This window comes from Trypanosoma melophagium (genome assembly GCF_022059095.1).
Source record: "Trypanosoma melophagium isolate St. Kilda chromosome Unknown ctg1segment0, whole genome shotgun sequence".
Taxonomy (NCBI): domain Eukaryota; phylum Euglenozoa; class Kinetoplastea; order Trypanosomatida; family Trypanosomatidae; genus Trypanosoma; species Trypanosoma melophagium.
The window spans coordinates 588614-616554 of NW_027125132.1; the positions used below are offsets into that span (position 1 = coordinate 588614).

Sequence of the window (27941 nt, forward strand, 5' to 3'; positions counted from 1 at the left end):
CTTTCAATGCCCCCCCTCTTCCATGAAGTAAAAATCTATCAAAGCAATCATACATATATTCATTTAATATACTAGATATTTTAAATAGAAAAATCGTATTCTTGCATAGATTTGGTACCAGTAAAATCATGTAGTAGAAAATGAAATTAAAAAGTACTAAGGGGATTTCTTGAAACTCTTGAAGTCGTACCTTTCTTTGGGTTGTAGATTCATCCAGTAATCATCACCCTTCTTGTTCCGCGTATCTTGTTCAACCTCTGTATATTCTTCCTTGTTCCCTAAAAGTGGCGGATTATCTTCACCATCCAATGCCAGTGATACTGGAGCATTTGGTGCAATCATGTTGTTTGCATCATCAAAGGTAGCAGATTCTGTTAAACGATTGCGTGGTTGATCTGGTGTTGGTCCAGCAAATCTGTACGCGTCCTGTACATGTTCCTGAATAACTGCAGCAAGTTTTTCCTTTGTTCCTTCCGTGTTTGTCAAATTTAATTTCACAATACGACGAGAAACAGGATATCCAAAAAGTGGTGGTGGAACAGCTTTTAATCCTAATTTTAATCGTTCACGACCTTCTATATTTGGTTCTAAAATACTGAAAACATAGTAATGTTTATATTTGGATATTTTCCTACACTGCTTAATATGTACAAGGTCTCCCTCTACACAAGCTAAATCTTCATCGTGGGCAAAAAAACGACTGGTTCTTGCAACTCTTTGATTAAATTTAGGGTAATACACCATATGATTAGTAGCCACTATGGCAGTCTTTAACATACTTGTTCCCACTACATACCCAATCTTGTCAGAACCCTGTCGAGGTTGATTAAATATAAGTGATGTAAGATCATAGGGCCACGGCATACGGCGTGGCCGTTGACTAAGTACACCGGTCATAGAAACAGCCCAATGATGACGTGTTCGATTTGGAAAAGCATTGCGTTTGTATTTTTTTATAAATACACGATGGTTTGCATTGTGTGTATTGAGTGTTCGGGCACCTCCATACATTAGTACACATCGCTGTCGATGCTCTGTTTGAAAATTCCACCAAGGAAGTGTTACAAGTGAACGACGCAACATAAGTTCTGCCCCAAAGAAAATGTTGATACAATAATAATGATAATAATAATAATAATAATAATAATAATAATATAGATTGATGTTATTTCTTAGGAATGATCTCAAAAATAAGCAAACGATCTCCTTGGTCCTTCTTGTTTCTTTGGTCTTTCTAAAAAAAAAAAACTAGTCAAAAAAGCCACATACAAACCCAGACACACACTCACACAGAATGTTTATGGGCGTGGCTTTCCTTCTGCACTAAATAAAACATATTATTAAAAGAGAGGGAAAGAAGAAAAGGAAGAAAAAGAAAAAGCAGAAGAATCTATAGCAAGAAAGAAAAAGAAAAAATAGTAATAGAAAAATAAAAAATTCTGTAACATTGCTTTTATCTATACTACTTAAACAAATGAAAAGTAAGACACGTACACGTATAGATATATACATTACATATGTATATAAATATACGTACAACGTATCATGTTTCATTAGAACAGATTTAATAGTATCACTCTCTTCTTCGTTTTTTTTTTTTTTTTTGTTTGGTTCTTTTTTTATTTATTAATCCTAAACGTTGACTAATGCAACAAACACACTGTCATCGTCCGGCACGACCCTTCATTCTTGTTACCCCGGGAGCACCTTTAAACATACCACCCATTCCAGCTTTACTGACCGGCATAGCACCACCACCACGTCCAGCAGCTGCTTGTTTCTTTCCAGCCTCGGACTCTGGGTTGGTTACTGTCTCATCAATAGAAAGGATAAGACAAGCGGCTTCCGTAGCACTTTGAATGGCATTTCGCTTTACTAGTGTGGGTTCCCAAACAAAGCGTTCAAACGTATCACAAACACCACCATTGATGATATCAACACCATACCACTTTCCACTGCTTCCACCACTCATGTGGTGCTTTTGGCGGAGTTTATTAAGGGTATCTGTACTGTCGTGTCCAGCATTTTCAGCCAGTTGACGTGGAATAATTTCCAACGCCCTGGCAAAACCAGCAATGACCATTTGTTCCTTTCCACGAATAGTACGTGAGTATTCTCGAAGAATTCTGCTGAGTTCCATCTCCACAGCACCACCACCACCGACAACAGATCCAGTCTTGTAGGCACGCTTCACAATACAAATAGCATCATGAAGAGAGCGATCGGCTTCGTCAATGAACTGCTGTGCCCCACCACGAAGAATAATTGTAGCAGTTTTAGCACTTTTGCATCCAGTAAAAAAGTTATAACGTTCTGTTCCAACTTGACGCTCTTCAAAAAGTGCGCAAGATCCAAGGGCTTCTTCAGGAATATTGTTTACGGTAGACTGAACTGTACCACCTGTTGCCATTGACACACGAGACATATCATCTGCGCTGACGCGACCAGCACAGAAAATGTCACGATCAGCAAAGTACTGCGTAGCTAGATCGCCAATGGGGAGTCGAGAAAGTACAATTTTTGCACCGGTGCTAACGCATTTGTCCATTTTGTCAAAAATAATTTTCCACTCCGCGTCCACAATAGACTGGTACTGTTTGGGATCCTTTACACGCACCTCAGCGTTATCCTTTTCTGCTTTAAGTTCTAGTTCAACATTTAACAATAATACCTTTGGATTTTCAAACTTTTTGCGCTGTTGTTCGAAACCAGCATAAGAGAATGTCTTTTTGAACGCCACACCATCGACAAGAATACTTTCACGCATACTTCCACCAGGAACCTTTTTGATACCAATCATATCAAGATTAAAGTCACTGTCAAGTGCCAAAACAGCATCTGTAGCCATTTTAGCAAAGAAGAGACATTCTGTGTTAAGAAGTTTAGAGTTCAAGGCAGTTTCCGCGCATCGGATAAGGTTTTTATGGCCCTCTTCAGAGTTAGGATCAAATGGAACACACAACTCTTGTAAATTCTTCATCACGACAGACAAGGCATTACGAAAAGCCTTAATAATAACTTGTGGAGCTATGCCATCTTCCACACAAGACTTCGCTTCCTTTAGCAGTTCTCCTGCCAAAACGACCACTGAAGTGGTTCCATCACCAACTTCATGATCTTGTGACATAGCAATATCCACAAGACTTTTAGCTGCAGGGTGGACAATCTCCAAAAGATTCATAATAGTAGCACCATCATTGGATATATTAACATCTCGTCCATTATGGATCAGTTTGTCCATTCCACAGGGACCAAGTGTTGTTTTCACAGTATCCACAACGTTCATACAGGCATTAATGTTGCTGATCAACTGAGGCTTTCCCTGAGAGGTATCAGTTCCTTCCCGAAGTAGAATAAGTTGAGGCTGAATCATTCTGTAAAATGTATGCTTGGCGTATCCTTGCTGTTATACTCTAGTTTTTCTCTTTCCAAAAACGAAACCATAAACGTAAAATAAAAACAGAATAGAAAAGAAGAAATAGATTAAAAAAAAAGGATAATAGTTTACTAGCTTAATCACATTAACATAAATAAATAAATCATATACATGAGTATTTATTAGTAACTAATGAAGAACAATTACTATTATTCATCATTTTGAACTAAATATCATATGACAATCAGAGGTAGATTACATAGAAGAAAAAAAAAACAACACAAAGCTCAGTACATTTTTCACCAGAAAGCCGCAAAAAAAAAGGTGGAAAGAGTATTTCTTAGGTCATATAGCATCATCTATGAGGTCTATTTAAATACTAAAGGTTCTGCAAAAGGGAAAAGAAAAACTCAGATTCCAGTGGTGCATCTTCTTCTAAATCTGTACAATGAACTGCATTTCGGGCACGATCAACACCATATTTTGACCGAATTGTATGAGGAAAAAGTACATGACAAATTTCAGGATCATGTGGCCCACATATGGCTCGAAGAGCTGTTACTGCATTTTCAGCACAAACTTCTATAACCCAACAGGGTCCACTGGACATTTGTTCTACAAGTCTGTGATACTCTGGTACAACACCGTTGTACACTTCAAGAAAATCTTCTGCGTCTGCTAGAGATAAAGAATACATACCCAAAGCACCTATATGAAATCCTTCATCAATAAGGCGTTGTAAAATAGCTCCCTGAAAACCACTTGTGATTGCATGAGGTTTAATAACACAAATTGAGGAATTTTTCATTACTGCAGTCGTTTTACCGGGAGCGAAAGAAACACTACAAAAATTGCTAACATCTGTGGGATCTGATATTACTGTAGTTGTATCGGAAAACATTTCATTCAAAACTTTTACTTTTTCTGCAGCTCCTGATCCTTTAACAAGAATTACAATACATCTTTTAGAAATAACAAATTCAAAAGACATTTTTTCAGGTAAATCTACAAGTCTAATATTTGATATTCTTAACTCCTTTGCAAGCATTTTGTCTATTATATTTCCAGCGTTAGGAAACCCTTTTTCATTTATTATTAAAATAAACTCACCCATAGCTGTTGAAAAATGTCGTCGCGTCATCTCATCGCCATAGTCAACAAGTTTCAAAGATCTCGAAAATATACTTACAGTAGCTCCAATAAATAGCTCTTGAACTGTTAGGGAACTGTATGCACACCTCTTGAGAAATACCCGTTTAGTCTTTAAATCATGCATTTCAACTGTACCGTCTTCTGTAAAATAAAGAAGAAGATATTGACGGGTAAGATTCGCCTGAGGATCATAGTAATCCACCTTAAAAGCATAACGAGAAAGCGATGTCATTATCCCTTAAACTTAATATAACTATATGAATTCTGTTTTGAATCGATTAAAGCAAAAAAAAAAAAAAAAAACAATAATAATAATGAAAAAAAAAATAAAATAAAATTAGTATCCCCAAAAATAATAATATTAGTTACGAAACTTGAAAACAAATTAAATATAGAAACAAAAACTCTGAAACTAGATTCGAATCATGTATATATATATATATATATATATATATATATATATATATATATATATATATACATACATATATATAATCTTTTCTTTTTTTTTTCCTTAATCGAGGAATACTATAAAGAAGCAGAAAATTACTTTTTTTTTCTTTTTTTTACTTAAGAGATTGATAAACCTTACGTTTGGCAAGAGGCTTAATGTCGTCACTCTTTCTACGAGATGCCTCTTTAATAACTTCTCGTTTTTCTGCCTTTTTACTTCTTCGTTGAGCCCTACTGATGGCTTTAGGTGTATGACGTTGGTTAACAATCCTTTTGACCTCCACAAAACCAGAGTACTTATCCTTTAAAGAACGCATGTAATTAAAACTATTTCTTTCAGGACCACGTAATGGACGAATAGGTTTACTTGCATCTGATTTCCATACACGAAGAATAGCATCTTCACTTCCACTATAAATATAATTATTATCAGGAGACCATTTAACAGAGAAAACCTTTGCCATACGTTTTGTGTGATACATTTCAATAGAATTAGATTTTGTAGTTTGATGAATATCCCACATGCGAATAGTAGAATCAAGTGATCCGGCCACAAACATTTTTCCAGTAGGAGCAAAATCAACAGATGTAATGCCACTTATATGTCCTTGAAAAACACTTTTTGGTCGACCAAGAAGACGCATATCAAATAAGTAACAATTTCGATCATCACTTCCTGTAACAAAGGTATTAGGATCCATTGGATTCCATGAAAGACTTGTACAACACATTTCCAATATAACTTTAGAATGAGCTGCTTGACTCCTTGTATCATATATAAATACACCGCGATCAGACATACAACATGCGACCAAATTAGTTTCAACTTTATTAAAACTACAGCACGAAACTGTATCATCACCCCATGAAAAACGTTGAAGAGGTAGAGTTCTGTTAACATCCCAAAGATGAATAACGTCAGAAGATGTTACAAAAAGTGGTTTCTGAAAATGATGATCAATTGATGAAAAAGGAAATTCTCCAAGATATTCAGTTAAAGGTTCATTATTAGATTCTTCAGAAGAAAAATCCAAATCCCACATTTTAATTACTTTATCACGTGAAGCACTAAAACAAGCAACACCATCAGGAGATACAGTAATTCCATCAATGGAATGTCGATGTGCATCAATAATTCTCTTTGGTCGCTTTGTAAAAACATCCCAAACTATCATTCCTCCATCAATTGCCCCACTGATTACCGTAGACAAACTAGTATAATCCACAGCTATTGATTGAATAGTATCCTGATGTCCTGAAAGAGCTCCAAGGAAGGGTTTAGCGAACATACGATCAAGTTTGGCGGCACGAATAGCACGAGTAAATTCCACTTGTTTTGCCATTGGATTATATTTACTATCAAAGTTACGATTTACTCGAGGAACCTCTCCATTTCGATCTTTTGTCCATTCCAAATCGGATCTACTTATGGTATTCACCTTTACCATTTTGTCAAATTAAACCTATAATTTCAATAAATATTTTATATTGATTAAATTTTATTGTATATATATATATATATATATATATATATATATAGAAAATAATAATAAAAAGACAAGAAAAAAAACTCTTTCACAATAATCAGATTCCTTTACCTCCACGTCTTGATATTATAAAAGAAAAAGAATAAGAAAGCCAATATCTTTTTTCCCCCTTTTCAAGAAATAATAATGGTAAAAGGAAAAAAAGAAACTTGAGGTAATAAAGAGGAAAATGAATTTGAATACATACACTCAGATCATATCTTCTGGATTCCCGTGATCCGTAAAAGGGGCAAGCATTTTTGCCACAAATTTTTCATAATGGATAACACCATTGTCATCAAATCCCTGAATAAGGTCACGAAACTCCTCATCAGTATATTTCTCGCCCATTGTTGTCATAATATGACGAAATTCTGCAACAGAAACCGTTCCATCAAGATCCTTGTCAAACACTCGAAAGGCCTCTTTTACTGCTTCCGGTGTATCTGTCTTGTCTTCATGTTTTGCAACAAGTGCTTCATAAGCTGGCATATCCAAATCAGTTACAGTTGTCATGATTTCTTTAATTCTTTCCTCGCTGGGATTCAATCCAGCTGCCCGCAATGCAGTTGGAACAGAAGCTTTCGGTATCTTCCCATCCTTTTGAAGAAGCTCAAAGGCCTCTTTCATAAGTGCGGCACAGGGCATTGTTTGCTTTAAATGGGAGCTATAAGATTATATATATTATGCATATATTACAAATCCCCCCCCCCCCCCCCCAAAAAAAAAAAAAAAAATATTGATAAAAAGAAAAAGAAAAGAAAGAATAGAAAAAATAAAAATAAAAATAAAGACAGTAATCCGCAAATTCACATATATTTTGTAAAGAGAAAAAAGCAAAACAAAAAAAAAAGACACACAAAAAAAAAAAAATACCCCCAAAATAGGTTTTGAAATGTTCGTCATACACAAATCAAGTAACAAAGGGATTTCGTCCTTTTCATTTAAAGCTTCAAATGTGAAGATTATTCTCTCTGATACCTTTTTTTTTAAGTCAAGCATCACAGGAGCTCAACATCTCCCACTATTATCATTGCTAGTGAAAACCAAATCCACCATAAAGATCTCATAGTTGAGAAAAACTGTTCAATACTTTCAAAGCGTTTGTGTGCCCCAAACCAGTTATAATCAGCAAAGTTTGCTGGAATTTGAACTTCTTTCTTTTCCATATCAACGAAATAAGGTCTTCCAGGAGGTAAGATACGCAAACCATGTCCCTTAAGGAACCAGCGATATAGAAAAGCAGATTTCAACATACCCTGTAAAAATTGTTGAACATCATCTGGTGACACATAATCAGGAGTTGTTTTCCGTTTTGGATCATCCCAAAAAGTCGTATCATATTCGTTAAATTTAACATCTGCCCCAACACGAACCTTAACATTCTGAACATCATCAACTAATTTCGTCTGTTGTTCTTCCATACGAACTTGAAGAGCTTGTAATCGTGGTGCAACAGTATGTAAAAAGGTAAGAATCTCTTGAATTGAGGCAGTATCCATTATCTTTACCGCCCCTGCTGTCCAATCAACTGTGAAAGCACAACCAATTTCTTTTGTCCTAGAAGGCTTATACTTTTCAACACTGATAGGATCACGTTCTTGTAAGACCCAATTCGTAAGAGTTCCCAACTCCACATTTTTTTCACGCGGTGGAAACCTCACAACTTCTGTTGAAGAAGGATCTTTTGTTACATGAATAGACATGTAAGAAAAGGCTGAGACATTTTTTAGTAAATTATCATTATCTAGAATCCGTCTTGAAAAACTTGTATAATCAGCATCCTCATCCCATGTTATGCGTTTCCATTTCATCCGTTTGGCTAGTTCTTCTGATTCATAGAATTGACTCATAGATCGGGATCCAGCAGTATCTTCTTTGTTATCTTTAACTTCTTGTACTTCTTTAGAATCTTTTCCTTGAATTTCTCCCATCATGTCGCGGAAATCCTTAAAATAACCGATGAATCCTTTTTCCAAAGCATATCTTTCCTTGCGCAGTACACGTAATGGTTTTTTATTTCCCACGAGCCATTCGAGAATGTCGGCTTGAAATACAACACCCCTAGACGCCATCGTACACAAGAAACAAAGAAAAAAAATAAAACGATCTACGAACCTACCCTTTTAACTTTTCAAAAAGAAAATAAAAATAAATTACAATAACAACGACAAAAAAAAACACAACAAAACCCAGAGAGTTAATTAACAACTCGAATAAGAGAAAAAGAAACACACAAAAAAGCCAAGAATAAAGAATTTATAAAAAAACAACAAAACAAGAATAAATGCAATTTCAGGCACTTGTTTTCTTCTCTTTAATTGCCCTCGCCCTTTTCAACAACGCGGGACCGACCCAGAAAGCCAACGTAAGAAAAACAAACAAGACACCACCACAGCAACGCATCAAACCAAAAAAAAAAAATAAATAACCACACAAGAAAACAACGGACACGCCCACAACAAAATCCAACAAACGAAACTTTCCTACCGAGTAAAGCCGGGGACGGAGCACACACACACCCCACACCCCCACAGGCCGGCAAGAAACAAAAAAAACTCGGAAGCGTCTCCCGCCATCTGTTGCGCGGGCTTCGGCGGTGTTGCCGCGCCTCGCCCTGCGGTCCCGGGGGCGTCACCCCTTTCTTTCCCCCGCCCCCGCCGCCTGCCGGCCGAACGGGGGGGAAGGGTTCCCCCTTTTTTTTTCCGCCCCGCTTCGTCTGATGGGCTTGCGGTCCGGGGATTTGTGCTTGATTTTTTTCTTTTTTTTCGTGGTGGGGCGGGGCTGTTTGTGGGCCGGCGCCCGGTTTGGTAGATTTTTCTGGGTGGTTTGATCCCTGCTCTTACTGTTTTTTACTTCTTGTGGATATGGTTTGGATTTTCATTCTCTATCTGCGGGTCGCTGTTGTTTTATTCATTTCCCTAGTGGTTTTTTTATGTTGGTTTCTTTTTTGTTTATTTTTATTTCTCTCTCTGGATAGTCGTGCGCTCTCGAGTGTTTTACGAGAACAAAAAATAATAATAATAATAATAATAATAATAATAATAATAAACAGAGAAGGAAAAGGGGAAAAAAAGACTGACTCTCAGAATGGGGATAGAAAGGAAAATAGCATCACTGGAAACCTTTTTGAACCGTCTTGATTTCCCACTGCAACCTCACAACTATGAAGCTAAAGTTGTATTAGATGTCTTATTTGAGAAAGGGGGATTTCTTAATCTCTGCGATCTACTGTTTGGTGATTTTGGTGGTAAAAGATCATCAAATAAAGAAGAGGAATTAACTTGGATGGATATAGCAAATGCCAAACCCAACGGAAAAATCGCTTCATCAATTTTTCGTCTTTTGGCACCCGGTGGCCGATTATGTAATTTATTAGAAGCAGTATCTATGCCTACAAAAGATTTCTCAACACGATTAAAGAGTTCTTGGAAAGGAGATGTTGGTGTGGAATCTGATGTTAATAGTCAATCAATTAAATTTTTTATTCCTCTATCAACTTTATATGCATCATCATATGAACTTATTGGAGAAACGGCTAATACAAATTGGTATTCTCTTCCTCGTGCTCGTTGCCCTTCTTTGTTTCTTGTACCATTTTGGTGTCCTCCACTTGTAACACGACCTGATTCTGATACTAGAGAAGTATTAACATCTCTTCCATGTTATCCACTTCCGTATTTTGTTTTACGAATGCTTCTTTATGTTGTTCGTAGAGCTGAAAGATATGGCGTTAGAATGGTTCGGCGCCCTAATTTAGATACTTTAAGTAAAAAAATTGGAGCATTATTAAACTACGTAAAGGATAGTTTATGGAATTCTTCTTGTGTAGAACTTCCATTCTATCATCGTCTTTTAACTGCCTATATACAATATTTTGTATCTACCTCATTTATAAAACGTTCTGGATTAAATCGATCATTGGAAGAAGTTCAATGGTTTACACCTGATGTTACTGCTGCATTACTTTTGTCTGCACCAAGTCTTTTATGGATGAGAAATGTTCGTCAACCTAATCTTGAAATTCATCGAGTTTCTTGTAGAGATGTAGTTACTGCAGCACTTGTTTTCCGTTTAATCCCTTTTTTAACAGAATGTTTTATTACCCTTACTAGAATGGGACAAGAAAATTTATTTAAAAATGATTCAACATATTCTCTTATGATTCGTAAAGACTTTTTTAATGATTCTGTAGCTTTATCTGCATGGGATATTCTTTCTTTAGATATTTCCTTTTACCGTAATACTTTGATCGCTTTACGACAATCACTGATTTCTTTGGATAGTTTCGCAGAATGCAGAAGAGAGCACTATAATAATACTCTTGAACTTTGGTATACAATGATAAAACCGAATGAAAATATAAAAGAAGTTAGTAAAACATACGTTATTCAACATTATGAAGTGTATAGTTTTTTGCTAATAGATGTTTTTTCCATGATTTTAAAGGGTAATTTTTTGGGTTTTATTGATATTGTGGGTGCAACTATGTTGTCAAAATGTATTGAGGTTTATTCGATACCATCGTTACAAGTAGTTTTTAGTGAAATTAGTAATTCTGAAATTAATTCTCTATCTAATTTGATAGATGCAATTACTCAATATTTTACTTTAAATTGGACTAATGAAGATGGATCAATACATGTTCTCAGATTATTTGGTGATAAAACTCTTGAATTGGCTGCTGAAGTATATTTAGCTGTGGAGTCTAGATTAGAATTAGGTAATTTAGATTCCTTAATAATTGCCCATTTGGAGGATTCTCTGGGTTTTCTTGAAAAAGCATTTAATGGTTTACCTTCTGTGGTAAAAAATCTTCGTGATATTCGTGCAGTTACTCGGCGTCCAAGTGTGAATAGCCAAATTGGTTCTTCCTTAATTATGAAGAAAGCAGAAATTAATACGAAATCAGAGAAAGAATTATATTTTAAGGGTATTCAACGTTCTTGTGGTTTTACTGGTCCATTAAGTCTTAAGTTTGCTACAGAAAATAACGTCTTTCCAGGTGGTCATAACCCTCTTATAGAAGCAAGTTGTAGTAATGAATTTCCTTTTTTACTTGGTTTGACGAGGTTTATAGATACATTTATTGAAAAAATACTTGAAATTTATTATTCTTCTTGGATACCAACATGTAGTAGAGGACACAATATGTGGTTACTCTCTTCGAGTAAGTATAGTTGTATAAACCATCCTCGACAACCTGCTGTATGGGAATGTTTATTATGTGAAGAAGTTTACGGAGTTTGTTGCCGTTCTCATCCTCATGGTAAAAACGGAGAAGAATTAATTCGTCTAGAAAATATTCAATATGGAAATAATCCATTTTGTCAGGAGTGTTTTTCAGTTTTTCAACCGAATGATGTTGTTTATTCTTCATCATCATCATCTTCTAAAGAAACGTTTTGTCCAGATTGTGCATCGCGTCCGTTTAAGAAAAGAAGTTCTCGATTTCTCGCGGCTTATACTACATGGGCAATATTTTTTTTTATTGCCTTGATGATTGTTTTTATTTATAGTGTATAAAGGAGAAAAATATGAAAAATCGTCCAATTTGGTTTATATCTTGAGAAGATATTCTGGTAATTGTTCTTTTATTTATGTGTTTTTTTTCCCCCTGCTTATTTGCAAACTGGGACTGATCTGCAACAAGTATATGAATATATGTTTTTTTTTCTTCTTCTCTCCTTCATTCTTTTTGCTATTACTAATTATTATTATTATTATTATTATTATTATTATTATTATTATTATTATTATTATTATTATTATTATTATTATCGTAGTGTGTGTCTGAAGAAATAAAAGTAAGTATGATTGAGGAAGAGTTACCCCTTTTTCGTGCCAAACTTCCAGGTCTTCACGCTGCTGGTGCAACAGGTCCTGGTGTGGGCCCGGGATCTTATAATTTAAGTGAAAGATCTTCAAAACCAAATCATGGAACAGCACCCTTTGGATCAACTAGTAATAGATTTTTTTCGACTCATTTAGTTGCAACACCTGGTGTTGGAACTTATGATGTAATAAAAGAGAATCGTAGAAAAGGAGATGTTACAGTTGTTCCTTTTTGTTCTGCAGTGGATAGATTTTCTGGTCCTAGAGCCGATGATATTCCTGGACCAGGATCATACACTCATAATGGAAATCGTCGAGGCTCTTTTGGGCGATCTCATACTTTTGGATTATCGAATCCCAATTACACACCTGAAGTAATTACCGGAGGTCCAGGTTCATATAACCCAAATTATGGAGCAGCAAAACGTGCAAATCCACGATATGCAAAGTTTTCAGGATACAGTCCTCGTAATTCTCCTCGTTTTGACGATATACCAGGTCCTGGACATTATGATATTCCTACTTCAAATGAAAATCTTTACAGTAGAAAACCAACTTCTTCTTTTGCTACAAAAACTGTGCGTTCAAATATTGGAAATAAAAGTATAACTCCTGGACCGGGTGCTTATGATTTGCAATCTACATTTCAATCCTTACCACAATATCGAACTATTAATCCTGAAAATTTTTCTGCTTTTGGTTCTTCAGCAAATCGTTATGCACCTTTTTCACATGATGAGGGTCCTGGACCAGGTGCTTATACTGGGGAAATTGCTCCACGACGTCCATGCATGGGGTGGAAAGGAAAAGGAACATCTTCTTTTATTTCACAAACAGATCGCGATACACAACCTTTGGGATCTAATCTTGGTCCAGGAATTTACGAAGCAGAAAAGCCTGCTAAACATAAAAAGTACCTATTACATACTGTACCGTTTCGTTCTGGTTCGCCGCGTTTTCCTGTTTCGAAAACTGCTGAGATAAATGAAATATATGAGCCTCGTCATAATGTGGTACGTGTACCTCGTCGGATTCATCCTGTACGATTACGGAATGATACATTTAATAATACCTCACCGATAAGTGCTTCGAATGTATCGACAGATCGTGTATATGATGTAAAATACGAGTGGACTAAACCAACATGTGCGAGCAAAGCATATTTGGGTACTGCACCTCGATTCAAAACAACAGATCTCAATTCATCATTCCCAGGTCCAGGTCATTATGATGTTGTAGATAAATCTTCTTTGGGTGGAGGACGATCTGCAAATGGTACTTGGGGTAATGATGGAAGATTTAAGAATGTATCTGGAGGTACACCTGGTCCAGGTTACTATTTTTACGATAGTACTTTGTTAAAGAAGACCCTCAATTGTACAATTGGATCTTCAGAAGAGATGTAGAAGTAGTTTTTTTTGTTTTATCATTTTTTTTTTTTTGAAGAAAGGATGTTTTTTCGTGGAATCATGGAAAAAAAAAAAGAGTGAACAAGATGTGTCTTATGATAAATTTTTCCTTATTGTACAACAATATCAAGAGATTAAAAGAAACCAAAATAAAAAAGATAATTGGAAATTTTATTTTTTATGTGTTAGGGTTTTTTTTTCTTGTTGAATCTAGAGATTTTTTTTCTCTCCCTTTTTTTTTCTACTTTAGTTACTGCTCCGTAGATAAGAGATTTTGCTCAAATAGAGCAATGATACCTCAACGACTTTCACCGTCGTCGAGATGGGTGACACATTTACCAGAGTTTGCTCGTCGTGCTTTTCAAGTTGATCAGATGGAACTGGATTCAGCTTTGTCACAAATGTATTCGCTTTGCTTGAAACCCTCGCTAGTAAATAAAATGTGTAGGGCGCGAAAGATGACGAAAAACCACTATCACAGAGATGATCCAGCGTTTATTGTTCTTCAGGTATTGGCGTTAGTTATTACAATTGTAGCATATGGTTTAGCATTAAAAGGGGGACCTTTTCAAATATTATACAATGTACTATATGAAGTGGTTTTAAACTATTTTATTTCTGGCCTGATAATGACAACAATTACTTGGATATTTGTAAGTCGGTTTTTAATAAATGGTGGGTATACGCATGGGGTAAGTCGTGAAGTGGATTGGCATTACTCATTTGATATTCATTGCAACGGTTATTTCCCATACTTTATGTGGACCAAAGTAGTACAATTCATACTTTTGCCTTTACTTCTTCAAACTTCTTTTTTTGCGAGTTTTACCAGTAATTCATTGTATATGATAGGTTCTATATTGTATGGATATGTTGTCTTTCTTGGTTATTTGGAGCTTCCAATGTTGACACAGCAACAGAAATTAATGTATCCTGTAGCTGTTATTGTGCTCTGTATTTTTCTTATAACCATTTTTACTAGCTGGAATCTGACTCAATGGACTCTTTCTCAGGAATGGCATAGCTAGAAACTCTCGCATTCCACCCTTACATGTTCGCATATTATTTCTCTGAAATTACGGCTCGTATATTTTGTGGTAAATCTGAATGTTTTTTTTTTCCCCCGTGATATACAGCAGTCTTTTTTTTTTTGAATGAAAGAGAGTGTTCAGGAAAACATTCAATGGCAAACTCTGTTTTAGTCGAAAAGCAATTCTCATTGGATGTTTCTCTGAAAATAGGAAGCTTTTTTGTTTTTAATTCCTTTGTTTGATATGATTCTTTGTTTTTTTTTCTTTCTTTCTCTCACACAATGCACACGCATTTACTTAACTTTCGTCACAAATCTGTATATATGCGTTTATAAAACTAAAGCGGGGATAGGTTGGAACCTAGGGGTGGGAAAGATATACTAAAAAAAAAGTTCGAAAGAAGTACAGAGAATTACATACGGCAGAGGAAGAAAAAAAAACAAAAAAAGTGTTAAGGAGTAAATATGCTCAGTCGTAGTTTAATACTGCGCCGTTACCCGTTTAATAAACGTGGTCCCCGTGAACATAAATCATGGAAACACCACGTCTTAACAGAGCCGCCTAAGCCAGTTCAATGGCGTGATCCCAAAGTATGGACAAAAGACTTGAGTACCATGAAATCCTTTGATGCTCCACAATGGGATTTATGGCAAGGACGTCCACGTTCAGAGGACATGGATGAAGCACTGCAGCCATTTATGGATATGCCTCAGTCTCTTAAGGACCGACGATATGATATCCCTTGGTGGGCGAATCCTTTTGGTGCATGGTATTTACAAAATATTCTTTCCATTGAATTATTAAAACTTCCAAGTAAAAGTAATGCGGAAAAGATAGCAATTTATAGGAATAACAAACATTTACTTTCTGCTGAAACAAGTACGGATACAAAACAAGATGAGGTTATTATTAAAAACATTATAAAAGAAAGATGGAGGACACTGGAATTTGGCGATCGTGATGCTGGTTATCCTTGTACCTTTAGTGACTATATTCAATTTCTTAATGAGTGGTTTAAATCTCTTGATGAAGAAGGTATGCAGAGATTACGAGAACATTTTGATAGAAGAATCCGTCCCCTTTTGGCAGTTATGTCTCCGGTAGATATACTTTGGTTAGAAGCTTTAACACAGAATTCTCCTCATAATAAAGAGCAATTACAACGTAGAATTGCATTTCAAACAAGTTTGGGTACTCCTGAATTTTTTGATATGTCAAAACGTCTTCGTTACGAAATTAATGAAGATTATAAGGTACGTGATGAATTGGGTCCTGAACTCTTTGCATTATGGAGTAAAGCACCAGAGCGTTGGCCACCGGAGCGTTTATCGAAGATGTATGGATTAGATTTTACACTAGTTCGAAAAATTCTTGTATGGCATCATTTTAAAGCATGTTATGATGCTTGTGTAGAACCTGATTGGTCTTTACCTAAACGTCTATTTGCCTTGGAGTGGATACGAGATGTTAGGGCACGAAAACATGGTCTTTTTTATGGTAAAATGCGTTTTGCTGAACAAAAAATAACTTTTTACAGTGATAAATTTCTTTTCCGTGATCTTGTTAATCGTCGAGAGGCAAGTTACGCTAATGTTTGGGAAATGGATGATCCCTATCGCTTCTTACAGACTGAACAAGATCTAGAAGATTATTGGGGTGATAACTATGACGTATATCGTCGTATGTTTCCTGAGATGATTGGAAGAACTGGAGAACCCGTACAACAATATGGTCAAATGCCTCTTTGGACAGGCCCACATCGTCAACATGCTAATAAATCTGAGCATAACTGGATGTTTGCTGAAATTGGTGTAAACGTGGGACATGAAGCCTTAAAAAAATTGGAATTAGATCCAACAAATGAAAAACGTCGACGATTCGTTATTAGACAACCTGATGGTACACTTCGATCAGCAAAGATGTCAGAAATGCGGGCGTGGTACTGGAAAGAGGAATGGGCAGATTTTCGTTTTTGGGCACCCAACATGGAGTGGGGTATTGAAAATACACCTTCACAAGAACAGTATCAGGAACATGTACCAGATACTCCTGATGCGGATTTTCGAAAGCAAAGAAGAATTCAATCTCGTCCAGTGAAATGGTTTTACGAGAGTCACTACACCCGTACAGGGAATTTTGCAGGTTTTCAACCCCTACGATTTATGCAACGTCGTACAGATCGAGAAGTTCGATGGCCTGATGTGATTAATGCAGCAGTACAGATAGAAAAACGGAAACCTAACGCATACATCTTTAAGGCTATACCTGAGATATAGTTTGCACACACTTTGGTGTGTAATATATATATATATATATATATATATATTACTATTTGCAAGGATGAAAAAAAAAAACTTCTCCTACTTAACAAGAGTTACTGTTTTTTTTTTCTTTATTTTTTATGATGTTATTATTCAATGTTTATTTAATATGGTGATTGTGTTTCTCTTTTTATTTTTATTTATTTTTATTTTTTACATGTTTATTTTTATTTTTTGTATTTTGTTTTTCAGTATCAAAGTGTTTATATGGTTTAGAAGCTCTTTAAAGAATTTTTTTGTTTTTTTTTTTTTTGCTTCTGTATCAATACTACTACTGCTACTACTAATACATATGTGCGATACTGATAATCCAGAATTGGGTCAAGAATCGTCACGGGATGAAGTAAACGTCTTCTCTGTACCACCGTTCTCATACTATGTGCTACCTAGTGGGAGTCGTGATACCGAAGAGGGAGTTCTCTCTGTTGGCACCGATAACTCCCTTCGGTGTCGTCGCCCCTCAAAGTATGATGTAGGTAAATCATATCAACCACTTAAGGATATGAAGGCAACCCCACCTCAGTTTCTTGGTCGTCGTCTTGAAAGGCGACGTTATGTAGGTCTTACAAATAAAGCTTATCGTATTCCTTTATGGGATCAGTCTTGTCTTAAATATATGTTTGGAGATACTTTTGAAAAGACCATTGAATTAGCAGAGTTGTTTTGCCTTGGAAAGATGATTACCATGATGACTGTTAACTGTATTGCTGTGGCTATTAACGTTTTTCAAGACACCAGTTCTGCCAATAGCCTTTTATGGATAGTGACGACAGCAAAAGTGGTTTTTTGTATTGAGTTTGGAGTAGTCTACTTTTTTCTATTATTTCTTTTAGTTGTGATTGTGGAAGCAGTTGTTTGTGATAATGTGGGGACCAATCTTGCTGTAGATATCGCTGCTTTGACGAATAGAATCTCTACTTTTTCTGTTTTGCGTTGTGTTTCTATCGTATCCCCAACGTTTGCGATGGAAAATATATTTCCACTTATTCAAAACGCCTTCACTTTAACAGATTATCTTAAAATATTTTTCTGTTTACTCCTATGGTTAGCAACATGTTTGTTGGCAGCGGCTGCTGTCGTGATGAAGATTACTCAAATTGACTTTACAAGTACCAAAAATATCAGTGACTGGAGCCTTACTGAATATATTCAACTTATTGGTCTCACTATGAACTTGGCTCGAGTAGACGATTCTTATATGATGGAAACCCGTGTTCTTCTTGATACAGTTCATCGACACTTTTGTCCTCCAGGAATGCCAAAAGATGGATTGGGTCGAAAGGAATGTTTATATACCCGTTTTTGTGATTGTATTGGTGTACCACGTTTTAATACGTATGAGTTTTTTGATGTTATTTTTGATCATCATTTTGATTTTGATTCACGTCGAAAGAAAGTTACAATGCCTTCAAAAATTCGAAAAATGCTTAATTATTTAGCTTTTGTACTTCGAATGGATAATGTAGTACTACGACGTTTTTTGCAAATGACACGTTCCCCATTACCTTTCTACCAAATGGGACGTGATACTTTTACGGTTTCCTTTGAGGAATGTGACACATTAGGAATGGATATTGCTTTATGGCGTAGTGATCCTCTCTCAGAACCAACACAATTATTTGGGAGAAAACATAAAGAAGTTTTTAATATTTCCTACGAGTGTGAAGAACGTCGGGATATTTGGGATGCACAAAATCTTGGTCACATTAATGCCGAATCTTTATCTGAGAAAGAGTTTCGTGATGCCTTATTTGCTCCTCGTGTTGACACTCTAAGATGATTAGTGAAGTTGTTTTTTTTTTCTTCTTTTATAATGTTTATTATTTGCTCCCTGATTTGTTTGCGTTATGTTTTTACTGTAGGATACAACATTACTCGACGATATAGAACTTTGGCAACAATGAAGTAGCGTGACTCCTATACATTATTATTATTATTATTATTATTATTATTATTATTATTATTATTATTATTATTATTATTATTATTATTATTCTCTTCTTAGCCTCTAGAAGAAAAATGAGTGAATGTACTACACAGATTTTTTTTCTCTTTGATTTTCTCTTCTTTCCTTTCTATCTGTTTCTTTCTTTCTTTTTTAATTTTCATACAAAGGAAAGGGGAGAAAAGAAAAAGAAAAGCGGGATTTTCCTTTTGGGTGCAGCGAAGTATCTCTGGAGATTTGCGCACGGATACACGCTCTCACACACTCACTTACTCACACAAACAAGAATAATAAAAGGGAAAAAAAAAGGGTAGTAGATGAAATCGGAGGAGGAACGTTTTACTAAACACGATATTGTGGAAGGTGAACATGAGTATAATGCGGAGTTTAAACAACATCAAATTGCAGAATGGAGAAGTTTAAATACAAGAAGATATGGGTATCGTGCTGCTTATCACGAGGCTGTTGATCAAGAGGATGATGTACCCCCAGAGTATCTTCGTAAGATAGTAAAGGACAATGGTGACCTTGCTGGGAAGCGTTTTAATACTGAGCGAAAACTCTGTGTTGCATTACTTAAATACATACCTTTGGCACTTTACAAATTACTTGAAAATATGCCTATGCCATGGGAAGAAGCACGCTACGTAAATGTTGTCTACCATATGGGAGGAGTCCTTACACTGGTGGAGGATACACCAACAGTACCAGAGCAATTGTATCTTGCCCAGTGGGGATCCATGTGGACAAAGATGCGTTCATATAAAGTGGAATTGCAACAGGAAGGTGGAGCTTTTCGTCGTATGGTTCATAAAAGTAATGATAATGAACCCCCAATTGATTATGGAGATTACATTATGGATCGTGAACCTCCACCTGCGGTGCGAGATGATCTTGATGAGGAAGATGCAGCTGCTATTATTGATTGGTTTTATGATCCTTTTCCACGACTTGTACATCCAGATCAAATTCGTGGACCGAGACGACCTAATGGATATTATTTTTCAATTAATGTAGTAGAATGTCTTTTTCGAAGTGCTGCTCCAATTCTTCCCACACTGGATGATCGAAATTATTATTATCTATGGGATTTAAAATCATTTTATGCGGCTAAGGCTATGCATCTGGCTATTCCACGTGCCCCTAAATTTGAGGCTCCTCCGGCGGTAAAAGAAGAAGATGTTGACTGGACGGAGTTTAATGATCTTCGTCGTGTGATTCACCGCGATGACCCACGAAAACCGCGGTTTACTATGTTAACCGAACGTCAAATTGCATTTCCATTCTTAAACAGCGATGTTGTGGAGGGAGTGACACTAGCTCCATATCACTATCCCGCAGAGGTTCGTGTGGAAAATGATAATCCTGATATTCCGTGTTTTTCATGGAATCCTTCTCTTAACCCAATTAAAGCGTTACAACGTAATCACCCTGAGGTAACACCAGGAACACCAGGTGTACTATGCTCAGCCACACTTCGGCGTCTAGAGGAAGTTAATAATATGGATTTTGAAAAAGAAGAAGAACAAAAAGGAGCAACAACGGAAGAAGAATTAGAGTTACCATATAATTTTATTCCATTTTTAGAGGAATTTCCACTAGAAGATGTGGATACAAAACAAGCTATGACCTTAGCTTTTGCACCTCCACCATATAACAGCTTTGAAGGAGGAATGAAGCGACGCATAGATATTCCTGTAGCAGAACACTGGTCTCAAGATCCTCCAAATTTGCTTACAACTGATACACGAGATAAAATACTTAGAAGTTATACACAACTTTTAAAACATCATGTTGCTAAGAATCTTCGTCGAGATCGACTCAAAGAACGATTAAAAGCGAAAGAAGGAGAAAAAAATGTTTCTGAACCTCTTCGTAGACTTGATGAACTGAGTAAACTTAAGTTTTTTCAAAAAACAAAGATTGACTGGATGGAAGCTGGTCTTCAAGTTATGAGACAAGGACACAATATGTTAGTACAATTGATTAATGTAAAATCTTTACCGTACGTTCATATTGATTATAATTTTGAAGCAAAACCTACAAGAACATTAACTACAAAAGAAATCAAGAAAAGTCGATTAGGTCCTGCATTTCATCTAATTCGTGAACTTTTGGGTTTTATGAAACAACTTGTCGATATGCATGCTATGTATAGGCTAGGGAAAACGGATGCTCTTCAATTAGCAGATGCAACTCACTATCTTTTTTCACATTTGGGTCGATTAACAGGTGTGTATCGTTATAAACTACGAGCTATGAGACAAATCAAGCGTGCTAGAGATTTGAAACATGTTCTTTACAGTAAATTTAATGTAGGAGAAGTTTTAAAAGGACCAGGATGTGGTTTTTGGGCTCCATCATGGCGTGTTTGGGTGTTTTTTCTACGTGGTATGACTCCTTTGTTACAACGTTATCTTGGTAATTTAACCGATCGTGTTCTTCGTGGACGTGAATCTAAAGGAAAGTATGATGGAAAACGTATTACACGTCAACGAGTAGAAACTGATAAGGACGTAAATATAAAAGAAAATTTTAGACGTGAATTGAAAGAGATGCTTCCTGAAAATGTACGAATGGATGTTATTCGTACAATGGATCAACATATGAATGAAGCTTTTAGGCATTGGCGTGCTGGTCTACAATGGTCTGTTCCAGGACTAGCAAAACCTTTAATTGATTTAGTTAATAAATATGTTAAACTTAGGGCAGAAGAGTATATCCGTGTAGCACAGTATCAACGAAAACGTATTAATGAAGGAGATACTGTAGATAAACAGGCATTTATTAAAAATCTTGGAAGACTTACTCGTTTAAAACTTATGGAAGAACAAAAACGTCAACGTTCTTATTTGGAAGGAACAGATCCTCATATTATTTTACCTGAAGAAGCAACTGAAATTTACCGTATGATGGCAAATTGGCTTAGTGATCGTGGTTTTAAAAAGATTTCTTTTCCTAAAATTTCTAGACCTGCAGAACTACGTATCTTGGAGCTTGCTTTAAATCGACTTCGTGATCAACATAATATTGCAAATCGACTTACTCAAGCTCAACGAGAAGAACAAGCACGTATTGAAGAAGCTTTTAATTCTCCTCATGAAACTTTATCAAAAATTGTAGATTGTTTGGCACGAGTACGTCGTTTTAAAAATGTTGAAGTAGAGTATATGGATACTTTTTCAACTCTTTATCCTATCTACAATGTGGTTCCTGCTGAAAAATTAGTGGACTCTTTTCTAGATCAATATTTGTGGTATGAAGCTATGGATCAACAGAGACTTTTTCCTAATTGGGTAAAACCATCTGATATGGAACCTGTTCCTGTTCTTGTGTATAAATGGTGTCAAGGTATAAATGATAGTCCTGGAATTTGGGATATTACAAGAGATGAATCTACTGTCCTCCTTCATGCTGACCTTGAAGATAGTTTTTATGATAATGTGGATTGGAATTTGTTTCGTCCTTTATTGGAACTTGTTATGGATAAATCATTAGTAGAATATATTGTTAGTCGTCATGATGTTGTGGTGGAATTTAAAGATATGAGTTATCAATGTCGTAAAGGATTATTACGTGGTTTCATGTTTTCTTCATTTTTAGCACAATATTGGGGACTTGTAACGGATGTTTTACTACTTGGTACACAACGAAGTCAAGAAATTGCAGGTCCTGCGAGACGACCAAATCCATTTATGAGTTTTATGCGAGATCCTCTCCTTGCGACATCTCACCCTATTCGTGGATATTGCAGATATAAAAATGAGGTATACATATTACTAAAATATAGTAAAGTTGAAGTTGATGATGTTCGACGACGTTACTTGGATGAAACCAAGGATGATCCTGAAAGACGTGCCCTTAATGCGTCTGTATATGGATTTAAAAATGCAAATCAATGGCCAAGAGATGCACGTATGCGTTTATTTTTAAATGATGTTAATCTTGCACGTGCAGTTTTATGGGAATTTCATGGACGTCTTCCACCAAGTATTGCGGAAATTAATGAAAGTAATACTTTTGTAAGTGTATATTCTAAAGATAATCCTAATATGCTATTTGAAATGGGAGGCTTTTCAGTACGTATTTTACCCGTTTGTCGTACAGAGGAAGAAGTACTAGAAAATGAATCTATGTGGAGTTTACAAAATAGTACTACAAAAGACGTTACAGCAAGAGCTTTCCTTCAAGTTTCACCTGAACACGTAAATAATATACGAAATAAATCTAGACGTGCTATTATGATGGTAGGAAGTTCTACTTTTCAAAGTATAGCTGCTAAATGGAATGCTCTTATTACTGAGATTGTACCCTACTACCGAGAGGCTATATTAGGTACAGACAAATTACAACAAGTTCTTGCCCGTGCAGAACATAGAATGCAATCTAGGGTTATGATGGCTTTAAATTCAAGATCTAAAGCTCGTTTTCCTCCTGCTATGTTTTACGCACCAACTGATTTGGGAGGTCTTGGAATGCTTTCTGTGGGGCATTCCCTTATTCCAGCACGTGATCTTATTTATTCCAAAACGACGAGTACAGGTGTACAGTTTTTCTATTCTGGACTTACAAATGCAGATGATATTCCTATTCCTAATATTCTTCAGTATTATACTCCATGGGAAACAGAAATTCGAGAAGGTGTTAAAGCATGGACAGAATTTAGTATACGGGATAGAGAAGCAAAAGCAGCTGGAACACGTCTTTCTATTGATGACATTGAACATATTATAAATAAAGGTATTCCACGTATTCGTGCGCTTTTTTCACGTCATGCGAAATTGTTCCAGTTTGACAAGGGATTTCGCTGCCGTATGGAATTTCAACGCTACATAGCTGGTAAATACTTGAAAAATTGGTGGTTTCATCCAGAGCATGATGGTAATATTTGTGGTGGTGTGTTGGAACGATATCGCGTTGATATGAATATTGCACTTGGTGGTGTAGAGGCTATTCTTGAACATAGTCTTTTTAAAGGAACAGGATTTCCTTCTTGGGAAGGTATTGAGTTTAATCGCTCTGGTGGATTTGAAAATTCTAAAAAAGACAGTAAATTAGCTAAACAACAACGTGCAGGTCTTGCTAATGTTCCTAATAGACGTTTTGCATTATGGTGGTCCCCAACTATTAATCGAGCAGATGTTCAAGCTGGATTTGAATCTAAAATCGATACAACTGGTGTATTTATGTGTGGTAAACTTGAAACGATTAAGAAGTCACTTATTAAAATATTTAGTGGTTCATTATGGGAAAAATGTCATGGAGCTGTTGTTAATGATATTGCAAGTAAATTAAAGGATGCTATGGTTGAATTGGACGCAGCTTCTGTTACTCTGCAACAACAACATCCGCAAAAATCCTATACTTATACAAGTTCTGCACCTGATGTTATTATGGTTTCCACATCACGTTGGCCTGTAACGGCTAAACCAACCGTTCTTTCAGATGAAGCTGGAGATGAGTATCGTTCTCATACTACAGGGAAATTCTGGATTGATGTTCAACTACGTTGGGGTAATTATGATAGTCATAATATTGCAGAATACGCAAGGAAAAAATTTTATGAATATGGAGCAGCAAAAATGTATCCATTTCCTGCTGGTGTAGTTGTAGGTATCGATTTGGCTTATAATTGTCACTCTGCTTTTGGTTATTGGATTCCACAGTTAAAACCTTTGATGGTAAAACTTATGTCAGCTATTATGCGGCATAATATTGCCCTTAATACCTTACGTGATCGAATGAAAAGAGATCTACAACTTTTTAGTTCAGCACCGACAGAAGCAGGTCTTTCTGTAACAAATATTGCAGAATTGTTTTCTGAAGGAATGCGTACTTGGATTGTAGATGATAGTGCCACATATGTTACAAGTGAACAACCAACTGCAGAAGGTGGGAGAAAATTTCGTTCTGAGAATGGAGCTGTACTTATTTTTGAACCAATAACAGGTCAATTGAAACTTAGTGTGGTGCATAAAAGTGTTTTCGCAGGACAAAAACGTCGTACAAAACTTGCGAGAGAAAAAGCTGCTGAAGAGATTGCTTCTTGGTTACGAAGTACACCTGCAAGTCAACGACCTGGTAAAATCATCGTAACTCGTAGTCGTTTTAGACAAACGCTTCATAATATGCTTGTATTGGATTATCCAAATATTATTATTGGACAAAGTGATCTTAATCTTGCTATTCCGATGATATTACGACATAGTCGATTGGCCGATTTACGTATTTCTGCTACAGAAAGCAAAGGTTGGGAATTTTGTTTATATGATGATTGGTTACAACAGTTCCAACCTGCTACTTGTTTTAATCTTTTAAACCTTATCCTTCGTGGATATCACGTTAATCTCAGTCGAACTCGCGAAACACTAGTACCAGATCTTCACGTTGAAGTCCATCACTCACATTTTTGGCCAACTTATACTCGGATGGAATGGGAACGGGTATCGGTGCGATTGCAAGAAATGATTATTGCAGACGCAGCAAGACGCATGAATGTTAGTCCAAATCAGTTTACTGAAATGGAAAAGAAAGATATTCTTCTCGGAAAGAAAATGACAACGGTTGAAATTCAAGAAGAAGAAATAAAAGAATTGGAAGAAATGAGACGGACTAAATTAATACAGGAACAAGTAACAAATATAACCACAAAGACTGGTGAAACTATAAAGAAAAAAGTAAAAGCAGCCTTTGATTTTGGAAATTCTACAACAGCAAGTAATTGGCGAACACGTTCCTTAGCTGATGCGGCAGCATTTGATGAATCTACTCCTTTGGAAATTGATGTAACAGGGACAGTAGCAAGTAGTGATCAACTTATCATCCCTACAGAACTCCTTAAATTATTAATTCCATGCTGTGATGTACAAGCACAGTGTTGTGCCTATCTTTTTGGACAAGCTTTACCTGACTCACCTAATGTGAAGGAGGTTCTGTGTATAATGTTTCCTCCACAAAAAGGTTCCGCAGTGGAGTGTACTACGCCAGTACATATTCCACATCAACATCCTGCTCTTGTTGAAAATCATCTTTCTCTTCTTGGTGTACTTAGATGCAGTGGTGGGGAACCTATTATTCACACAAGAGATTTGGCGTTGCATGGAAGACTTTTAGCCGCAAATGAAGGTTTACAAACAGAAGGTCTTGTAACAGCCGTATTGGGAATTTCCCAAGATGGACTTAATATGCGTTGTTATGCCACTACTAGAGAAGGTATATCATGGGCCCTAGAGAACTACACAAAAGCACTAGAAAAGGAGTCAACAGAAGTTGAGGCAACTCACGTTACACCTTGCCGTGCTACACTTTCCCCAGAGTTACAGGGATTTTTTCTGGTTCCTAATAGTGGTGGTTGGAACTACGCCTTTAAAGGAGCTGTTTGGCGTGAATCTACGGAGTTTGATGTTTGTGTTGACCTCCCTTATTTGTTTTTTGCCTCACAGCACCGACCAGATCATTTCTTAAATTTCGTTCGACTTTCAGAAGACGACCCTGCAATCGATATCGCCGATATTGATGATGCTATGGCATAAACGGATTTTATTGCCATGACCCTTCCCCCCCCCCCCCCCCCCCAAAAAAAAAAAAAAGTGACCGCATCTGAACTTTTTTTTTTCCTCAATTGTAATAAGAAGCGTCATGCAATCTGGGAAATCAGAAATATTGGTAATAATGAAATCTTTTTTTGTTTTTAACTTATTATTGTGGGTATAAATGCAGTCTCATTTTATTATACTTTTAACTAAATGTATATTATTCTTTATCTACCCTCACAATTCCCTATTCTTTCTTTTTCCTTTTAAATCTATTCCCCCCACATATTATTACAATAGGTTTTTCTGGCGTTATACAGAGTTGGCTTCGCGTAACAAACGGAACAAAAAATATTTTCACATCCATGTCTGAGGCATACACTTTTGTAAAACCGGACAGCTCAAAATGGAAACTGTCAGACCTCGAGATGGGTGACACGTTAGGAACAGGTTCCTTCGGTCGTGTTCGCATCGCGAAACTGAAAGGAACAAGTGATTACTATGCAGTAAAATGTCTTAAGAAACGCGAAATCCTAAAAATGAGGCAAGTACAGCATATAAATCAAGAAAAACAGATTCTTATGGAGTTGTCACATCCCTTCATTGTTAACATGCTCTGTTCATTTCAGGATGAGCGACGCGTTTACTTTGTACTTGAGTTTGTGATAGGCGGGGAGATGTTCACACACCTTCGTTCTGCCGGGCGTTTCCCAAATGATGTGGCCAAATTCTACCACGCGGAGCTTGTGCTTGCCTTTGAATACCTGCACTCCAAAGACATCATATACCGTGACCTGAAGCCGGAGAACCTGCTGTTGGATGGAAAGGGGCATGTGAAGGTGACGGACTTTGGATTTGCAAAGAAAGTGCCCGAGCGCACCTTCACGCTCTGCGGCACCCCCGAGTATCTCGCGCCGGAGGTGATCCAGAGCAAGGGACACGGCAAGGCGGTGGACTGGTGGACCATGGGCATTCTGCTGTACGAATTCATCGCCGGGTATCCGCCGTTCTACGACGACACGCCGTTCCGAACGTACGAGAAGATTCTCTCGGGGCGCTTTAAATTTCCAAACTGGTTTGATGCCCGTGCACGTGATCTTGTGAAGGGATTGCTGCAAACAGATCACACAAAGCGCCTGGGTACGCTAAAAGGCGGTGTAGCAGATGTGAAGAACCATCCCTACTTTCATGGAGCAAACTGGGAAAAGCTTTTTGCACGTCATTATCCCGCTCCTATCCCTGTTAAGGCGAAGAATCCCGGTGATACAAGTAACTTTGAGCGATATCCTGAGAGTCAAGAAGATCGAGCAGCTCCACTAACTGCAGCACAGCAGGCTGAATTCCGTGGATTCTAGTGTTCC

The 27941-nt window shown here is 36.6% G+C and overlaps 13 protein-coding genes across 13 annotated transcripts; 7 read left to right on the forward strand and 6 right to left on the reverse strand.

Moving 5' to 3' along the window:
• Positions 1-156: 156 nt before the first annotated feature.
• Positions 157-1083, reverse strand: LSM04_001616 (Ribosomal protein S17/S11; the record flags this gene model as incomplete). Its single annotated transcript, XM_067335439.1, has 1 exon — positions 157-1083. The coding sequence occupies one exon, from the start codon at positions 1081-1083 to the stop codon at positions 157-159; it is 927 nt and encodes a 308-aa protein (XP_067195004.1).
• A 580-nt stretch (positions 1084-1663) lies between these two features.
• LSM04_002582 (Chaperonin Cpn60/TCP-1 family) lies at positions 1664-3373 on the reverse strand (the record flags this gene model as incomplete). Its single annotated transcript, XM_067335440.1, has 1 exon — positions 1664-3373. The coding sequence occupies one exon, from the start codon at positions 3371-3373 to the stop codon at positions 1664-1666; it is 1710 nt and encodes a 569-aa protein (XP_067195065.1).
• A 382-nt stretch (positions 3374-3755) lies between these two features.
• Positions 3756-4760, reverse strand: LSM04_006356 (Nucleoside diphosphate kinase-like domain; the record flags this gene model as incomplete). Its single annotated transcript, XM_067335441.1, has 1 exon — positions 3756-4760. The coding sequence occupies one exon, from the start codon at positions 4758-4760 to the stop codon at positions 3756-3758; it is 1005 nt and encodes a 334-aa protein (XP_067195285.1).
• Positions 4761-5094: 334 nt separating this feature from the next.
• LSM04_004185 (Sof1-like protein) lies at positions 5095-6429 on the reverse strand (the record flags this gene model as incomplete). Its single annotated transcript, XM_067335442.1, has 1 exon — positions 5095-6429. The coding sequence occupies one exon, from the start codon at positions 6427-6429 to the stop codon at positions 5095-5097; it is 1335 nt and encodes a 444-aa protein (XP_067195159.1).
• A 288-nt stretch (positions 6430-6717) lies between these two features.
• Positions 6718-7155, reverse strand: LSM04_007607 (EF-hand domain; the record flags this gene model as incomplete). Its single annotated transcript, XM_067335443.1, has 1 exon — positions 6718-7155. The coding sequence occupies one exon, from the start codon at positions 7153-7155 to the stop codon at positions 6718-6720; it is 438 nt and encodes a 145-aa protein (XP_067195361.1).
• A 353-nt stretch (positions 7156-7508) lies between these two features.
• Positions 7509-8582, reverse strand: LSM04_008625 (uncharacterized protein; the record flags this gene model as incomplete). Its single annotated transcript, XM_067335444.1, has 1 exon — positions 7509-8582. The coding sequence occupies one exon, from the start codon at positions 8580-8582 to the stop codon at positions 7509-7511; it is 1074 nt and encodes a 357-aa protein (XP_067195426.1).
• A 1015-nt stretch (positions 8583-9597) lies between these two features.
• On the forward strand, positions 9598-12033 carry LSM04_000723 (uncharacterized protein; the record flags this gene model as incomplete). The annotated part of the gene is made up of 1 exon (XM_067335445.1): positions 9598-12033. The coding sequence occupies one exon, from the start codon at positions 9598-9600 to the stop codon at positions 12031-12033; it is 2436 nt and encodes an 811-aa protein (XP_067194954.1).
• A 287-nt stretch (positions 12034-12320) lies between these two features.
• On the forward strand, positions 12321-13748 carry LSM04_000966 (Sperm-tail PG-rich repeat; the record flags this gene model as incomplete). The annotated part of the gene is made up of 1 exon (XM_067335446.1): positions 12321-13748. One exon carries the CDS (start codon positions 12321-12323, stop codon positions 13746-13748), a length of 1428 nt encoding a protein of 475 aa, XP_067194962.1.
• A 293-nt stretch (positions 13749-14041) lies between these two features.
• LSM04_006763 (UNC-50) lies at positions 14042-14779 on the forward strand (the record flags this gene model as incomplete). The annotated part of the gene is made up of 1 exon (XM_067335447.1): positions 14042-14779. The coding sequence occupies one exon, from the start codon at positions 14042-14044 to the stop codon at positions 14777-14779; it is 738 nt and encodes a 245-aa protein (XP_067195309.1).
• A 467-nt stretch (positions 14780-15246) lies between these two features.
• LSM04_002828 (uncharacterized protein) lies at positions 15247-17058 on the forward strand (the record flags this gene model as incomplete). The annotated part of the gene is made up of 1 exon (XM_067335449.1): positions 15247-17058. One exon carries the CDS (start codon positions 15247-15249, stop codon positions 17056-17058), a length of 1812 nt encoding a protein of 603 aa, XP_067195075.1.
• A 337-nt stretch (positions 17059-17395) lies between these two features.
• LSM04_002149 (uncharacterized protein) lies at positions 17396-18883 on the forward strand (the record flags this gene model as incomplete). The annotated part of the gene is made up of 1 exon (XM_067335450.1): positions 17396-18883. The coding sequence occupies one exon, from the start codon at positions 17396-17398 to the stop codon at positions 18881-18883; it is 1488 nt and encodes a 495-aa protein (XP_067195039.1).
• Positions 18884-19365: 482 nt separating this feature from the next.
• LSM04_000991 (PRO8NT domain) lies at positions 19366-26580 on the forward strand (the record flags this gene model as incomplete). The annotated part of the gene is made up of 1 exon (XM_067335451.1): positions 19366-26580. The coding sequence occupies one exon, from the start codon at positions 19366-19368 to the stop codon at positions 26578-26580; it is 7215 nt and encodes a 2404-aa protein (XP_067194964.1).
• Positions 26581-26945: 365 nt separating this feature from the next.
• Positions 26946-27935, forward strand: LSM04_009024 (Protein kinase domain; the record flags this gene model as incomplete). Its single annotated transcript, XM_067335452.1, has 1 exon — positions 26946-27935. The coding sequence occupies one exon, from the start codon at positions 26946-26948 to the stop codon at positions 27933-27935; it is 990 nt and encodes a 329-aa protein (XP_067195457.1).
• Positions 27936-27941: the final 6 nt, after the last annotated feature.